At 37.8% G+C, this 19,448-nt stretch overlaps 1 protein-coding gene across 8 annotated transcripts in view; it reads left to right on the top strand.

The window, feature by feature from the left end:
- The window catches only part of GRIK1 (glutamate ionotropic receptor kainate type subunit 1), a 427,625-nt gene that overhangs the window by 311,408 nt on the left and 96,769 nt on the right, over positions 1–19,448 (top strand). For all 8 annotated transcript variants that reach the window (XM_032630340.1, XM_032630338.1, XM_032630343.1 and 5 more), the window contains one exon: positions 3,565–3,708. In XM_032630340.1, coding sequence (XP_032486231.1) covers positions 3,565–3,708 — 144 coding nt within the window. The remainder of the gene's footprint in view (positions 1–3,564; positions 3,709–19,448) is intronic.

Genomic DNA, 19,448 nt, shown 5'->3' with positions numbered 1-19,448 from the left:
TCCTAGAGAACTGACTTGTCTATCCATATCAGGTTAGTGAGAACGTTTCTAAATTTGGAGAGAAAATGGGAAATCTATACTTTTTGCTCATTTGCTTTCCAAAGGCTAGGTCTCCCTATCTCCTCTAGCTTTCTCCAACAACAGTTACATACCAGGCAGGCAGATAAATGTGGAGACTCCATAGGGCCATATCATGTTTTTAGTCCTCATCCCTAAGGTGACATAGCATCTCATTGTTTTGTATTGGGGTCTCCAAGGCCACATTCAGATTTGATGATTTGCTAGGACTCACAGAAATCAGAAAAGATGTTATACTCACAGTTACAGTTTATTACAGTAAAAGGATACAAATTAAAATCAGCAAAGGAAAAACTCACAAAGGACCGAGTCCAGAAGAAACCATGCATGAGCTTCTAGTGGTCCTCTCCCACGACAGTTGCATTGAGAGTGCTTTATTCTCACAGCAAAGATGTGTGACAACATGATGAAGTGTTGCCAACAGGGAAGCTCATCTGAGCCTTGGTGTCCAGGGATTTTATGTGTGTGTGGGGGGGGTGTTCAGTCACATAGTCATAGAGCACCTACACAGCTGACTTTAGTTGGTCTCCAGCCACTCCAGAGGTCAAACTGATATGGCATGGTCCAGAGCCCCAAGTGAACAAAAACAGGCATTCATCATAAATCACACTGTTAGCATAAACTATTTGCATTACCCAAGACCCCAGGGATACCACGATACTCTGATCAGGCAGGATATTTTAAGGAGGTAATCTCCCCGAAGCCAGTCAAAGGCTAATCCTTTCTTCGGAATGTGCAGAGATTGAGTATCCTGAGCCCTCTGAGTTAATCCTTTATTGCACATCATTGTAATAACCAAAACATTGTGCATTGGCAAGAAGCCCACTTTCAATATGCCTGTTTCATGATACATGTTGTTGCAAAAAGCTTCTCTTACAGGCGTTGAGCACTGTGGTCTCTTCCAGGCTTTAGATGCAAATAAAATGTGAACACAAACATATTTGAAACACAAGCCAGTTTTTTTTTTTTTTTTTTACATTTACCTAAAATGACTTCAGAGTTGCTGTTTGGTAAGCAGGCCTCCAGCATAAAACTGAAAAGGGGAGGAAATTCAGTGGTAGTTCATTTGTGCTATAAAATACTTAAATATCTCCTCAATTTAAGAAAACACTTTATGACAAGGGGAAGCATAGTTTAAGAATAAATGTGTTTTTTTCCTTGAATTTGGAAAGCACTGGTCAGGCCTATAGTTTTGAATCTTGTTATTACCTGGCCCAGTGTAGAGACAGCCTTGACAAAGAAAATTAAAATCCTAGTCTCTACGTTAAGTTTATGGAAAAGTTAGATCATTGGAATTCCTCTCCTCACACTTCTCTATCAAATCAATCAGCCAGTTAGTGAATATATATACCAAAGTGTTTCAAAAAGGCATATTGCACTGCTAAAAAGGTCCAGGTCCCCATAGCATAGTGGTTAAGGGCATGAGCTCTGAAATCTAAATTTTAATCCTGAGATGGAATCTTCATTCCTTGCTTTACTGGCTACATAACTTTAGGCAAGTTATTAAAGTTGTTTCCTATATCTCCAAGCCTCAATTTCTCTGTCTGTAAAATGGGGACAATACCTACCTCAAAGGTTTAACTTCAGTAATTAAAGGAGACAATTTGTAAAATGCTTATAGTGCCTGGCATGTAGTTAATCATCAATGGATATTGACCACTGTTGACTTATTATTATAATCATTAAATCATCAGACAAATAGTTGGTTTAGAAGCAGTTCAGCTTTGTGGTTGAGAGCATAAACTCTAACACCAACTTCCTGCATTTGAATCTTGGCTTTCCCACACTAGTTTGGGGGCAATATTTAACCTTGTCAATTCTTCATCCATAAAGGAGTAGAAGTCATGGTGAAGATTAAACGTTTTCAAAATATTTGAAATAGCACCTGACATATGAGTGCTCAATCAATGCCAACCATTATGATAGATTACATTTTTAACAGTCTCATCTGTCAATAGATTAGCCTTAGACTAGTCACTTAATTTCCCTTTCTGATCTATAAAATGGATTATATCAGTCTTGAACTGACATGACCAGAATATTTTTAAGCTTTAACAATTATCACCATCACAGCTTCTATATATCACTCATATTAAGTATGAGTGAAGCAATTAATCTTAGAAATACATCATAAAACCTTGGGATTATACAGTTTTCACAAAAGTGTATTTTATTTTAAGCATGAAATAATATTAATTCCTTCAGCAAACATTTATTAAACAACTTTTATGTGCCAAGAACTGTGCTAGCCACTAAACAATGAAGTTGAGCACTTTTATCAAGAAAGAGATGTAAAAACAATAAGTATAGTATATGGAAAATGCAGTGATAGAGATTGCACAGGATAATAAGTATTCAAAGTAGAGATATTCCCTGGACTCAAAGATTAATAGAATGCAAGATGTAGTTCCCCTTATTTTCCCTTTCTACCTCCATCAAGACATGTTCAATAAATGATGAATAAATATATGTTGAATAAATCAACTGATTTTGGAAAACTGCATGATAATCTTCATTATAAGAGCTAGATTCTTGGTTTAACTACCCAATTACTGGCTATATGTATGACCTTACACAAATCAATATACTGTCTGGAGGTCAATTTCCTACATAATAAATAGTTTAATCCATCTATTCTGCTTATTTTGTGGGGTTGTTGAGAATTTCAAATGAGCTAATATATTTGAAGTTGCTATGAAAATCCTCAAGTAAAATATGAAGGTATCATAAGATTTTATCCTTAAAGAAAACCACAGGGCAGTATATTTTATAAAATGCTGAGCACATTATGTGAAATTTTGCAAATGAGAGAAATTTCATGAGGAGTTGAAGAATATGTCCAGCTCCCCAAAGGAATGACTACTTATAATCTCTATCAGGAAAGTAAGTGCTAACAAGAGTACATATTTTCTGAGGAAGTTCCACATGTCTGTTCTTCAGAAGGTCTCTTCAAATCTGCCATTGAATTTCACTCTATGACTACAACCTTCTTGACTCTGGTAAATGGAAGTGTCCTAACATGAGTATCCTTATCTGAAAATCACATGTTAATTTTACTCACAGCACTTTCTTTCTACCAAATATAAACAAGTAAATAGACTGATAGATAGGTAAATACTAAGAAACAGAATCCAATATTGAACCTCTAACTCAATGTAGTTGATCTTAACATTGGGCTTACCATCAGATACTCCAAAAATATTTGTTCCTTGAGTCAAGTCTTTTGTGGCTGATCCAAGTTCCATTTCTTTTTTCTTTTTAAGAACTTAAAACAAAGCAGAGCCATGACTACAATTTTTTCTGGCATATCAGGTATTATTTTAGAGAAAAATATAGTTATTGGAGAATGAGAGGTGTTCAACTGGAGAATAAATGCCTGCTGAGTTCAGAAAAATAGAAGATAAGGAAGCAGGCAGGGTGATTACGCAGGTAAAGGAAGCTAAGCAAAGGTGGAATTGAAGATGTGGTGTGTGTCTTCCTCCACAGACTGAAGCGGCTCTGATGTATGATGCTGTGTACATGGTGGCCATTGCCTCCCACCGGGCTTCCCAGCTGACTGTCAGCTCCCTACAGTGCCATCGACACAAGCCATGGCGCCTTGGACCCAGATTTATGAACCTGATCAAAGAGGCAAGTGATGCTTGTTCACAGTTCAGTTCTTCCTTTGGCTTAGTGCTTCTGGACTTGTCCAAGCGGTGAGGTCCTTGCCATTTGGCTCTGTTGGCATGATGTCTATAAGAGATGAGAAGACATCATCAACCAGTCTGCTGGGGATTCACTGTTAAAATTTGTCTAGAAAACTGTCAGGAACTTTCCAGTGTGATGCTGAGAAGCTTTAAAAAGCTACCAGATCATAACATTCACCATCCTTTATTTCAACTATAACCCCAGCTGCTGCTGGTCCTCCACACATGTTCAAAATAGCTAGCAGGTGCTTATTCTATGGCCTGTTGAGTCAAGGGGTAGGTTGGTCCATCTCTGAAGAGTACCAGAGATAATTCCCATGTTGTCAGCCTCTAGTGCCTCTAGTCCTAGTGGTTTCCTAAGTCTTGGGTTCTACAGGACTGAACAAAAGGACCTCTTTGTTCTAATGATATACTAATTATTTCGCCATTTGTCAGCTAGCTGGAAAAGTCTGATACCTTTCAAAACCTACCACATGTACTAAAGGATTTTCAAGAGTACAGTGTTTGCGAAAGAAAAGAATTCTCACTGCTATTTCAGGGCAATAGCCCTGAAATCTTGGGCATCCATTCCTTTCCTCTAAGGCTAGTTGACTTCCCTTCACCAGACCCTGTTCTAAGATCCTGAGATGCCTTATAGACATGTATTCTTGATTATCTTTGACCCCAACACACATTCCAGAGTGTGTCTGGACTTGACAAGATGAAATAAGGTACTTGGGGGCAGCCGGGCCTGACTGAGGATACACCATACGCTGTGATGATGTTCTAATGCTTTCTCTATGGGATGCAGAGATTTACCTCTCAAGTGAAGAGTATCTTTATTCCTTTCTGTACTGGAGTAGGATGGGGTGAGACAAAGCCATAAAAGAGAAGAGTGGCAGGGAACATAGTGCAAGAGAAGAATGCCCAGCCAAGAGCAAGGGAGAAATCTAAAGAAAGATACCTACTTAGGTCTTTATCTCTGCTAGTCTCTTCAGCACCTACAGACCCCTCTTCAGGCTCTTCAATCTACTTCCTCATTGAAGGCTGGCTCTGATCCATAAGGGTCAGGACCAGAGAGACAGGCAGTATGAAGGTTAATACTACCCAGGCTCCAAACCAAGGTTATTTACAAGGCTGGGACTGAAGTATGGCTAACAGCAAAGAAGTGCCTTGGGCACACAGTTTAAGGAGGCACTTACTCTCAAGGTTGAACCCTGCACTTCCAAGAGACTGAGAGAGAGTGCTTCCTTAAATTATGTGCCCTGGGTCCCTCTCTTACCTCATCCTATTCCTGGCGTGGTTATTTGGGTTTAAATTCCAGCTCCACCAACACTTATGAGCAATGTAACCTGGATAAGTTACTTAAACTCCTTGTGTCTCAGTTTTCTCACCTGTAAAATGGGAATAAAATCTTCTACCTCACAGCATTATTGTGAGGATAAAGAGTAAAGTTAACACTTGTGAAGAACAGTGCAGCAACACAGTAAGAATCTGAAACATTAGCTATTCTCTTACCATTGGAATGGACCACTCATAACAGCTCTTGTTCAGTTCTACTGAGGATGATGCCAGGAATTTAAAATTGGCAACAGAAACAACAATAGAGAAATCACAAATAGGCATAAAATGACCCGTTCGGACAGCTACATACATCTGACATACTGTGCCTAATAGGAAAACATCACACAGCCTCTCCTCTCCCTGCAGCGATCATAGTTATGTCCTGAATCGCCATCCTGATCACCTTGATCTTTAACAAGAAAACAGCTGGATTCCTTTTATCTCATACCAGTGCAAGGAGAGGCATGAGACAACATGAAAGCTTGGGATCAAACACTCTGGAACACCCTAAGCACCTTTTTTCTTGTACTTAAGTTGCATAAGAAGGTGAAATTACCAAGTGATCTTTAGATATGTTTAAAGAAATAATGAGCTCTAAGATGAGGGACCACATTGAAAGTAAGAAAGCATTTGACATTCAGTTACTCCAAAGAACAAATTCCCCATTCTCAGGCTCCACAGCTGGGGGTAGAAGGGGAGATGCATTAGAAACCTTGTGTTCATCTTTTCTTTTGTCTCCTGAGTCACGATGCCTTATACTGCCTTTGGCAGGGTGTAGGCATCTGCAGAGAAAATGGGAAAGCTGGTTAACCAGGAGTAATGCCACAGCCTGTTGAAAGACTGGCACTGAGGGAATTCTGAGACAAGCTAAAACATGCAGAAGTGAGAAAATGCAGATATTTCTTTCAGTGAGTACCTAATACAACAAAACGTTGCAGCTATCAGGTTTTATTAGGAAACATGAAATAAAGCACTTGGTCCTAAAACTTCCCCTGGTCCTTTCTTTTAGTAACTATCGTTTTCTAAATGATTTCCAAAACTATAATCAGAAATAATGTAAATAGGCAAGTCAGCAGATTGAATTTATGGTGAAGATCAAATTCATCACAGGAGGTAAGATTGAATTTACGGGGTGAAGATCAAATTCGTCACAGGAGGTAAACTTCCCGAGCAGAGGTATTTGTGTGTGCACTAACCCCTGGTAATTCCACACATCATTTAGAATCAGTAAGCCTTTCAGACAGATCTCTCAGGCTATCTACTTTTCAGTGTTTTTAGGCTGACCAGAAAGAGAGAAAGACTTAAAGAATATTTCAAACATGATAGGGTGTGTTATAGTGTTATCTCTCTGGGCATTTGTTAAGCAAATACATATTAAGAAATTATAAATTCCCATTCAACAAGAATTACTGGGACTCCATTATATAAGTAATATTAACTTGGTGCTCTAGGGGATATTTCCCCAAAATTACAAGATGTGGTTTCTCCTGTCTACTAATATAAATTCTATGAAGTGGAGGAATAGCAGGCTTCATCTGAAGATTTCATTTGAACCCACACTCTTCAGCAGGATATGCAAGGCCCCTAGCGATCTGGTTCCTGACCTCCTGTGCCATCTCTCTCATCTCCTGCCTCAATCCCAGCACTTGCTGAACCTATTGTGGCTCCCTGAACTTGTCATATGCTCCTTCCAAATTCTCTTGCCTCTGATTGAAGTGCCTCCCCTGGGTCATCCTTTATGACCCAATTCAAGCACTAGCCCCCATCTGCTGGCCCTGACTCACAAATTCAGGCTCCTCTCCTTTATTACGTCTGTTGTTAGACCATGGTATTTGATTGCATGTCTGTCTCCAAGCTGTGCTTTTCTAGTCTCGATTCCCTAGTCCTTGCACAATGCTGAAGGTAGAATGAGCACCCAATAAATAGATGCCAAACAAGTAGATGAATGGATAAGTGAATGAGTGAACAGCAAAGGAACTGAAGAACATATACAATCTGTGAGCAAGTATTATCACTCAAACTCCCCGTATATGAATATCATATTCAGACACAATCAATAAGGCAGAAACCAGGGCCTGGGCTAGACTCGTCTACTGGGGTCCTAGGTTCTAGTGGGGGAGTAAGGCATAGACCAGCCTATTTAACTGTGAACTGAGAATGTAGACCCTGAGATTTAATCAGTTTGCTCTCTGTGTAAACCTAGTCATTTAGCCTCTTTTTTTTTTCTCAGTTCCCTCTTCTATAAATTGGGGTTAAAATACCTACTTCACATGTCTATAAGGATTACATTTAATATATGTACAGCCTAGCAAAATGTCTGGCTTACAGTGATTGCTCAAGAAAGGGTAGCTACCATTAAATGGAAGGTCCTTGTTAAAATGTGTATCATACAAGGTGGTGGTCAGGAAGAAATGAGGCAACACGTATAAAACTTTAAGTGTACTGCCTAGCATATGTAAGCACTGCATTCTTGCTGTTGTTATTTGGCAGCATCACTGTTATTATTGAGCCTAAGATGAAGTAGCAGCGCTTATAAAAAGAAGGACAGGACCTGGCAGTGGAAAATCAGTCGTTCAATGGAGACAGTCATGCAGCATACAAGCGGCCAAATGCAGTGATGCCAGGGATGGAGGGAGCTTTCAATCATCAAACACACACAACTGTTCAGGAGGGACCCAAAGACATTAGGTAACAATCAGCCATGCTGAGGTAATAGAAAACCCTGGCAAACCACATCTCAGGTCAGTCCGGGAAAGGATAGCTGAATGTGGGGTGAAGAAGCTGAAACACTTCCTGTTTGTAGCCAGAGTTACTCTGGACCCAGAGTAAGTTCAAGCTGGCCATGGGGAAATCAGTGGAAATAGCTGGCAAAGGAGCAAAAAGCACATCAGAGCATCTGGGAGGAAGAGAGTCTGAAATTACAGGTGTTGGGAAGAGCAGTAAATGGTGGGTATGGCAAAATGAATCAGATTTTAGGTTAAATCAGTGGTTCTTAACTATTTTCTGGGTTACAGACCCTATATTAAAACTGATTTAAACCATGTACCTGTTATTCCCACAAAAAGATTTGTTTGAAATCTCAGGGGCCTTACAAACATGCTGGTCTCCTTGAAACTCACGTTATACGCACACAATGGAATGTTACTCAGCCACATAAGAGAATGAAATAATGCCATTTGCAGCAACTTGGATGGATCTAGAGGTTATCATACTGAGTAAGTCAGAAAGAGAAAGACAAATACTGTATGATATCACTTATATGTGGAATCTAAAATATGACACAATTAAACATATCTGTGAAACAGAAACAGACTGACAAATACAGAGAACAGACTTGTGGTTGCCAAAGGGGAGAAGAGTGGGAGAGTGAAGGATCGGAAGTTTGGGATTAGCAGATGCAAACTATTACATATGGGATGGATAAGCAACAAGGTCCTATTGTATAGCAACAGGGAACTATATTCAATATCCTGTGATAAACCATAATGGAAAAGAATATGAAAATATATGAAATATATATATGTATAACTGAATCACTTTGCTGTACAACAGAAATTAACACAACATTGTAAGTCAACTATACGTCAGTGAAATGAAAAAAAAAGTATCTGAACTGAGTATTTAAGGCAGAATTTGGTTGAAAGCATGTTCCAGTATGATGACCAGCAAAAATATAAATGAAACATAAGGAGTTCTGATGGGATCAGATGGAGTGGTCCCACGTGGAAGTGGCGAGAAATGAGTTTACATAAATATGGAAAGACAATTGGTTTCTACCTGAGAAATTCTGCTGAGAATTTCTAATTTTATTGATGATTGATAAAGAAGTCACTGTTCTTCAGGCAGAAACAAAATGATATTTTAGACAGTTTATATTGGTAGCTATGTGTAAGTTTGATTGAAACAGAAAAACCCACAATGATTATTGAGGAATTGTGGACATCTTTGTTCAGAAGTAATCATCACTCATAAAGAGCTAAAAGGGAAAAAAATGTTCAAGAGAAATAAACAAATGTTTCTTGAATTAGCCTTAATTTCTCTCCAAAATTTAGACCAAAATGAACTTAGATCTAAATTCATTCATTTACTTCCCTGTTGAAAAAATCCATCTGGATGTCCTGCTGCCACCCACATATCAACAAATTCCCAAATAGAACCCATCAGTTTTATCTGTTAAAATTATTATCACTACTGTAGGCCCAATGTCAATGAATTATGATGTAACCAGTATATCAAACAAACACAACTAGTGGGACAACAAACAGTTTATTTTGTTCCTACTGCCCATTTAAAATTATTTAGTGAAAATTGCATGGGGACTATGATTTTTTTGTTTACTAAGATAATGGCAGTCCTAGAGGTTCTTTAAGTTGAACTTCAACTTATAAATTAGACTATCTAGTCTAAGACATTAATCAAAAGTGCAACTTGATATAACATCATATTTCTCCTCTCCCTGAGCTCTGCTGGAAGACTCTAGGGAAATGGAGGGATGGTGGGCTCTCCTCTTTCTCCTTTCCTTGCTGACTTCCTCACCACACCCTTAGCTACTGGACCTCCTACCAGGCTCAAAAAGTGTTAGGACAACGGTCCCCAAACTTTTTGGCACCAGAGACCGGTTTGGAAGACAATTTTTCCACAGATTGTGGCGGAGGGGGATGGTTCAGGCAGTAATGCCAGTGATGGGGAGCGGCAGATGAAGCCTCGATCACTCACCCTCCGCTCACCTCCTGCTGTGTGGCCCAGTTCCTAACAGGCCACAGACCTGTCTGCGGCCTGGGGGTTAAGGACCCCTGTGTTAGGACACTTTTTGCTTGGCTGGGCTGCTCAGTACTCTCTAAGCTTAGCAGGAAATTCCTACAGTAAGCGGGTGCCCCCGTTAGCCTGGTAGATTTTTAAAGTTTAGAGTTCCTATTGGGCAGGCTCTCCTGATGTTTCTTTGACTCAGACCAGTGGATCCCTGTTTCAGATGGAAGGGTATGGAGAGTTCTCAGCCCCTTGAATTCCAGTAGTACACCTCTTGCTCTTTCTGCTGAAGTCTCCTCACCCTTCTAGACAGTCCTATTGACTATAACCCAAGCCTATCCCACCCAGGTACCATGGATACAAATCTGGTCCACAGGAAATACCTACTCATTCCTTCCATGGTAATTCAGGGAATACCTCTAATTGCAGTGCAGCAGACTTCTGCTTGGCCCATCATTTCAACTGGTCAACTCTATGTAGACTTCTTTTTTCTCTTGGGAGTCACACCATAGTCCACCTCCACTTTCTCATGTTTGCGTCAGCCATTGATCTTCTGCATCTCCAACTGTAGCCAACCTATTTCAGATTTCTCCAAATGGCCTCCTGGAAGCTCCATTCACCAAGAATGGAATTAGAAAACAGTATCCTAAAGGCAGAGGGGTGTGAACTCAGAGAGAGGCAACAGCTCTGTCTGGAGAAATCTCTTCAGCAACCACCTCTACCACACATGTGACCCTTTGTATAAATCCTTGATCTAGAACAGTCTCTGAGGGGGCTTCCTCTGTACGTATGCATAGGAAACTTGGGAGTGTCTAACAACCTACTCTAGTATACTGATATCCATCATCTGGGCACCTGACTTGACACATCACAGTAAGATAGGACATATCACTCAAACCAGACCTCTACAAGTCTGTCTAAATTTCTTCATCCAACTCAGCACACTCATTGCCTTAAGTCCCATCAGACTTTCTATCCTAAATATTTTTTAACAAACTTCCTTGCCCACTGCCCTCATCATTTCTTCCCTGGACCATTAAAATAGCCTCTAACTAGGCCCCATATCTTGACTGTCAGCCCTTCTACAACTGTCATCACCATATAAGCAAAGTGATATACAAGAGTGCATAGTAGGTATTCTACCCTCTAGAAACACAAACTTGCTTATAGTTTCCTGCATTCACCATGCTTTTCTCATACAGTAAAGACAGGTGAGTTTCTCTTTTCCTGGCAAAACTGACCTCACAACACCACTTTTGTCATATTCCTTTCAGTCTGAAAAGCACTGCCTCCCATTTTTCACGTAGCTGACTCTCTCTCAGAGTTAATTCTCCTAGTCCAGTAAGCCTCTCTCTAACCTTTACTTGGGGATGGATTCTCCACTGGACTTCATAGCTCCTGTACATCTCTATGTTAGCATTTCACATGCTTCATTCAGACACTGTAAGATCTTTCCCTTGGACAAGGACAAAATCAATTTATCTTTGTGTTCTCACGTTCCTGTGCAGTACATGGCAGGCATTTAAAAGATGCTTGTTGAACTGAACCCAGGAAGCTAAAATCTAGCAAACTCTTATTAAATTTCACTGAGCTGATACTTGATTTTAAACCATGTAAGTAGTTCCTAATTGATCTGGTCCAAAATAAATTTCCTACATAAGAGTGAAACATTATTTACAAATGCCAAAGTATATGGTATATCACTGAGAACTATATAAAATATGGACAGCTTCTGCCACTGTTTGGTTATGAAAATGTAATTTATTGATTTATTTTGATGGAATGAAGATTAGAAATTTGAATACATAAACAAAATATTCAAATTCAAGCTTTTAAAAATCAAAGAGTAAAAGTTAAAATTCTCCACTGAGGCACCTATGTTTGCTTTGATATTTATTTGGACTTTTACTTAGTATGTCAGTATTGAGAGGATTTTGTAGGTTTTTTTTAATGGGATCCAGGTGAAAAAATTGTCCCTAGAGAAACATAAGCTTTGCCATGATTTTATCCTGCTGTGGCTCCAGTAACACTTCCCGTTATGCATACAATTTGATTTTGATTGCCAGGACAGACTGTCTCTTGGATTAATTAGATGACATTGGATCTGGCAGCAAACTCAGTCAAATTTCCACTCTTCAGAAAAAGTTCCATTTGTATTTTCCATTCCACACCTATTGAAAATTACCTGCATTCTGACTCCTAGCTTGCACTGTGTACATGAAACCCATTCATCCCAGCATTTCTCATATTTAGGACATTTAGACCTAAAGGAAGAGAGAATTTTTCAGGTCCTTGCTTCAGTTCCCTGTACAACTCTGGACAAAGAAATGACATCCATTCCTAAATGTTCGAAGTTTACAATTTTAACCAATTATATGCATTGTCTCATTTATAACTAAGGTGCTAAGATACCTGCCCCTGAAATATTCAGTCAGTAGCTAGGTGAAAAATTACCTGTCAGAAATGTTGAAAGGAGATGTCAGCATAAAATGGGAGGTCTGCCAAGTTCTCCTTAGTTTATATGATTCTAAATAACATTTTTATTTATGAGATAGCATTCAAAGACTCATGTCAGTTATCATCTTCCTTCCATTCAGCTACTAATGTCCTGGCTCTGCAAGGTTGATTGAAGAATTTGCTTTCTATACTACAGTCTGTTATGTAGGTGTATACATATGAATATGTACACAGGCACACATATGTTTAAGTTATTTAAATGAATGCCACTTTATAGATACATATGTGCACATGTATACATATATGTATATTGTGTGTGCACATACATATATGTGCGTGTATGCACACATTCGTATACATGTGTGTATATGCCTATACATATATATGCATGTATACATATCCACACAAACATAGAGAGAGATAGGGGGATGTGTGGGTGTGTACATTTTTGTATGGATATATATAAATTTTTTGTGTGTGTGCCTACATATATTGTGTGCATATATATTTCATTCATCAATTTTCTTTTCCAGTTAATCTTACTTAACTTTTGGAATATATCTAAGTTGATGCATCTTTATTATTTATCCAGTTCATTCATTTTTGTTGAAATCTAATATTCCATCATTCATTCATTCAGCAAATATCTCCTAAATACTCAATATGTTGCAGCCACTATTCTAGGCACCAAGAATGCAATGGTAAGCAAAACAAAGCCCTTGCTCTCATGAAACTGATACTCTAGTGGGGGAATCAGACATATATAAAAGGCAATATTGTACTTCAGATGATGAAAAGGATTATCAGAAAAGCAAAGCTCAGGAGAGGTAAGCTGTGCAGGAGGAGTCCTTGAAGACAGAAATGGGCATTACTGTGTTATATAGGGTAGTTAGAAAATACTTCACAAAAAATGTGAAACTTGAGTAAAGTCCTAAAAGAAAAGAGAGAGCAGGACATGTAAATATTAAGAGAGTAAAGGATCCAAGCAGAAGAACAACTCATGTATTAAATATAATTCAGGGTACTTATCCATTTCCCCACGAATGGATATTTTGGCTGTCTGCTTTTCTTTTACACACCCAAACAATGCTGTGATGAACATCTAAGTAATAGTCTCTATGCACAAATGCAAGATTTGCTCTAGAGCAGCACTTTCCAGTAGAAGTACTATGTGAGTCACATAGATTTTCTAGTAACTACATTAAAAACTTAAAATAAACAGGTGCAATTAATTTTAATAATGCATTTTATCTAACCCAATATATCCAAAATATTATTACTTCAACATGTAATCAATATAAAAATTGCGATTTTACTTTTTTCATAAGTCTTTTAAATTCAGCATGCATTTTAAACTTATAGTCCTCAATTTATACTAGCCACATTTCAAGTCCTCAATAAACTTGGTGACTAAATAAATAAATGTTTACATAATACAATATCCCACCCAGTCAGGGTAACTAGGGAAAGCTGTGAATTCAACCCATGTGGAATTCACATTTTTGTCTTCATAGACAAAGAACATATTGATTAGCTATAATAAGTATATATCCAACAAAGACAAAATTTGATTAACGTGACCAAAGTAATATAAGTAATTCAAGACAGAATGATTTGATTTCCAGATTAAATTGATCACATAATCTAGATAATTAGACAAGTGCCTTATTCCCACCCACTTCACACCCCCTGGGTCTCAGATTTGTACTCCTGCCCATTTAGTTGATTTGCAAGTACAGAAGCTAATTCATTCTATTTTAGAAAACATGCCATCACACAAGCCAATGCCAAAGCAAACTAGTTTATGATAAAAGAAAAGGCAGGTGCACATTCTAAGATAAATCCTTAAGAAATAAAAAAAAATTTACCCAGAGTTCATGGCAAAGATATAAAGTCAGCAGATTTAAAGTTGGAATTCAAATATTGGCAAGAAAAGCCACTATATTTTTAAATTATGCAGTGATCCATGTAAGCTGTTATTGTAAGATAATGGGTTATAAACAATACACATAATAGTTAATTATATATTGAACAGATGAGAATACGATAAATGCATCATTTCAGTTCCTGAAATAGGTGACATCCAAAGAAGTTATGTGGTCTAAAGATTATGTTTATCATTTCTTCCTTTGCTTAATGTTTATTTTCATTACCACTATTATGTATACTTCAGATTTTGTTTTAAATAGCTTTTCTGAGAACTGGCTTAAAATTGTGGATGACTGGACAGAGATCACATTGCTTAGATAGAGGATGAATTTCAGATATTTGTCATTATGTTATATACTCCAGGGACCTGAGTAAGACAATAATTGTACAGTTAGTCCATCAGGGCTATGTTTATACCATGGGTATAGGGTGGGCCTCCTTTAATTAAAAACAAATGAAATAACACCACAATGAATCACATTTGTTAACTTTTCTATTCAGGAAACAGAGTCAGGTGCAGACAAATTTTTGAAACACATAAAATCTTTTCTCTGTTCTCTTTTCTCTGCACCATCTTCCCCAAGATAACTTTATCTCTTGATCTTACTCTTAGTAATTTCATAATAAAGTTTTAGCAAAATGAAGGGTTGTTAAATGAATGAATGACTGTATTAATTATGGAGTCAGTAAATGCTTAAAAGTGTCATTCCCTTCATGTCATTCCCTTCAGGCCAATTTCTAAACTTGAAAAGCCTTCAAAACTCAAAGAAAAATCTCCTTAGAAGTGGATTGCTGTATAAGAGCTGATTTTGGCGGTGCAAGTAAACTAAATCTGATTGCCCCTCCAGTCCCACCACCATAGGCACCATGGCCTTGAGAGGGTCACATGATTTCACTTCTTTGACCTGCAGGTTGTACAGTCCGCTTGTCCAGATTTTTCTAGAAGAAGAAGAAAGGGGACAGGAGGATGAGGTGAGGCATGAAGATATGTTTCTCCTCATTGTAATCCTGTAGCTCCTCCTAGGTTTCACAGCCGGTAGGAAGAAAATCCTAATTCCCAGCCTTGCTACATTCCCACTGCATTTCTCCTACTACTTGAAAGTGTGTAACTTTTGGAAGTGTTACTTTATTCAACCATACTTTCTACATATATTTTGGATATCTATAAAATGCAAGTGTTGGACTTCAAAGATGAGTAAACCATTTCCTGCCATCAAGGAATTAACAATCAATTGAAGAAGAGATAGTTAACACAAATAGTTAACATAATATACAATTATTATGTATAAATACCTAAGAAATACACAGTTGACAAAATACAAGTAGTTAACAGTTAACATAATACAAGACCTAATAAAGTATACCAGAGAAGTATCCTTCTACAAGAACAGAGACCATAACCATATTTTTCTCTCTTAAAAGATTTGCATCCCCTAACTCCAAATTTTTCACGATTCCAATTTGAACAGCAGCATATTTTAGAATAACCCCCCTAATGACTGCAACACTTCTGAAATGTGACTGGGTAGCCATTTCAATATGCAGCGTTTGTTTTCAAATACTGCATTGCTAATGGAACCCATTCTTCAGGTAATCAAGGCAAAAAGGGAGACTCCTTGCCAAAGGTTAACATTGAAAATGTGCTGAGTGATTCACTTAGTATAATTTATTGATTGTTTTTCAGAATTCCCAGACTAGAAATAGTGTGCTCAACAATGCATAAAAAAATTGATGGTGCTAGACATTGATATCAATCAATAAAATTAAGAACAGGGTATATGAATCAATTAACGACTAGAGAGAGGATTGTCAAACACTACCCTACTAATAAAAATCCTACTGGGATACTATTCTAATACACTGGGTCATCTTCTCAGCTGAGTGCTGTCTTTGGAACCAGAAAGTATGGATCTGAATCCTCACACCCTCATCTCATAAGACAAGGCTAATGATTCTTACACAGTTGCAAGAATGAAAGGAAATAGCATTTGTGAAAGTATCTAGTACATTTGACAAGAGATGGAGAGAGTGTTTCCCAAAGATGAGATATTTTATAGCATTGTCTGTACGCTGATTGGAAAGACTCAGTCAGAGAGGGACAAGTTGCTAATGAAAGAGAGAGAGAAACTGCTGGAACAATGTCATTGTGTAGGTGAGAGGGGAGAGAGTCTGGTGCACACATGCATATGAACACGGACTGTTCATTTCTAGTAACAGGAGGGAAAGCAGAGAATACAAGCATAGATGCTGGGACATAGCAGTGAAACTTAGTGCTTCTTCTTCCTCAGTAAGACAGAGAGCAAGATCATCACTGAGACTGAGGATGAACAGTTAGGATTTCTTACAGCAATGAAAGAAGTGGATGTCAGCCACATTACCTATATTTGAGAATTCTTCCAGAGTAGAACCATTTAATAAAATAACAAATACTATTATGTACCATTTACCAAGATTACTCTGAAACATTTATTTTATAATCAGTACTGAGAAAGATGTATCAATACTAAGGACTAGGAATTGTGACAAGAACTGTGCCCATAAACAGGTGAGACCTGGTCCCTGACTTCAAGAAAAGCAGATTCCACTATAAAGATAGACATGAAAACAAATATATGCCTTAGTCTGGCCTGAGTTATAGGTTAGAGGCATCTTTAAGGTGCAGAGGGGGTCACAGGGCAATAGTGTTCTTCCATCTGAGTTGCTTTAAAAGCTTTCTCAGAGGAAATGAAGGTAGGCCTCATTTGGAGGACAGTGGCAGGCAGCATGGTGGGGAAGGGCATTCCATTCTTGGAGACTGGTTGGTGGCTGAGAATGAATTACGGTAGGAGGTCAAATAGTAGATGATGAGTAGAGGCCGGTTCACGAAGTAACTTCTCAGCTCTGCTAATGATTCCTAGCAATTCTGTAAGCTAGAGATTCTCAAAATGTAGTGCACACAAAAATCACCTTGAAGAAATTGCCAAGAAAATAATTATTTCCCTCATTCAACCTCCAGAGACTTAGACACTTCTTATGCCAGCTTGAGAAAGATGGCATTTGAGGTATCAAGATGAAGTTAAACTATGTTGCCCATCCTCTGTCCCCTGTGTCTTGCATAATTCATCCCTAACCAATGATGTGAGGTATAGTCATGCTTTTTATACTGTACCATTATTCAGAAGTAAACTTTCATCAGTGTTCACAATAAAGAAGAGACTGAAAGAGACATTAGTAGACCAAAGCCAAAATAAGCATAGCCTCTTGCCCTCCAGTTGTCAGATCTAAGTGAAGATCTAATAAAGGAACACTGAGCAGCCATGAACTCATGCTGAGGAAGAGGAAGTAGGAGGAAGGCAAGAAGGAAGGCCTGTGTCCAACCTTTCTTTTTCCCTAATTTTCATAACAGCAGGAGAGGTGGGTATATGAGGAAAGGCATGGGTGCTGCAGAGGGGCAGGGCAGGCCCTGTTCAACATCCTTCCACCTTTCCTTCCCAGTCCTATCAGGGCCAAATAGCAAGTTCAGCCCACGGCCAGGCTACAGTTGTCGACATTATTGAGATTACAAACCAGTGATTTCAAGGTCAAGCTAATTATCACTGGAAAATAATATGTGAATGCTGGCTCCCTTTGGGTGCAGCCTATGAAAGAACACTCGGAAAAACAGGAGGCAAATGTTCATTTTTGGCTTTTATGTTAGTTGATGATCCTAAGGTTTGCCTGGGCAGATCAGGTTTTGACACTAATAACTGGAACTGAACTTTTGGGTATAAATGTTAGAGATTTTTTTTACTCATTCATTCCTTTCATTGATTCCATGGTAAATACAGCTTTAAAGTTTATGTGGTATGATAAGTCAGAGTAAAGGCAGTGTCTTATAAGGGAAACGTTTTTTTAAAAAAATTCATTCTAAATATCCTATACCCTTTTAAAGTAAATATTCTGAACCAAAGTCAGACAGGCTGATAACAACATCATCTAATTACCTAAATAATCTAGACTTACTCAAATAATCTAGTCATGATTTATGACCAAAAAAATGAAAGGATCTAATCAGGGAGTGGCAGTATTTGTGATTAAAATTCTTCTGAGGCAAGGAACTGAAAAATAAACATTTTTTTCTTAATCAATATATGTGATGAGTGTGGTTACTGTCAAATATTTTAAAAGACAATTCCAACAATTACAAGGGATTTACTTTCAAAGAAATAATGAATTGCAAGGGATTTACTTTTAAAGAAATAATGTGGCAATTGTTGATGTAATTTTGAACCTCAACTAAGTTTGCTCCATTCAACCATTACACATTTTCTTTTCATCTTGCTATTATTAGAAATGGAAATAGAACATCTTTACACAAAGCGACACATCTAGCCAAGAATTGCAATTACCCTCACAGCTCTCACATTTTATCGACAAGATCTGCCAACAAAACCTTTTGAAAATAAAGACAATAAATGAAAATCTCCCTATGAAAGTTTACCTGAGCATTAGACAATTATTCTGCATATGTTTAGCTTGATAGAATTCATACTTCAGACTTTTGTGCATAATATGTTGATGATTACATAGGGTCAAACTTACCAACTAAATTATACAAGTGCTTTTTATTCATTCTATTTTTATTATTTCAGATATGAATTTTTAAATTAATCATAGCTTATGAAAAATGCAAGTCCAACCATTTTTACTTTGACTATTGATGAGATTACTGGCTATTAGGGAAATAAATGTACTTTAATCATTTTTAAGCTGACATTATAAATTGAGGAACTGAAGAAAAAGGAAAGAGAAGTAAAGGAAGACAGAAGAATAAAAAAAACAGAAAGAAACAAGAAGAGTCTTTGAAATGAGACAAGCTGAATTAAGCTTGGATTCCCCATTAACTAATGATTCTATCTTGACTTAGCTGAGACTCAGTTTCCTGTGGATAACAAAGGAGATAAAAATTCCTGCCTTGCAGAGTCTTGATCATGATTAAAGGAGATGATATAAATTAATAGACAGTCAATATGCTAATTCCCATCTTCCTACCCCTCTATGACCTAATGGAAAATTTCTATGTTATCTTGAAGATATGAATAGCCAACTAAATGGTAGCAATCTTTCCAGTTTTAGATAAAATTATAGTAAATTACAGATTGATATAAGTTACAGTAAAGTTCTGTTGCCCTGGAAGCACAGCCTAAGATGGGAACACTTGTATGATTTATTGAGAGAGCATTCTCAGGAGAGGCAGGTAATGGAGTGAGG

The sequence above is a fragment of the Phocoena sinus genome, chromosome 4 (genome assembly GCF_008692025.1).
Source record: "Phocoena sinus isolate mPhoSin1 chromosome 4, mPhoSin1.pri, whole genome shotgun sequence".
NCBI lineage: Eukaryota > Metazoa > Chordata > Mammalia > Artiodactyla > Phocoenidae > Phocoena > Phocoena sinus.
This window is presented reverse-complemented; position numbering and strand designations above follow the sequence as displayed.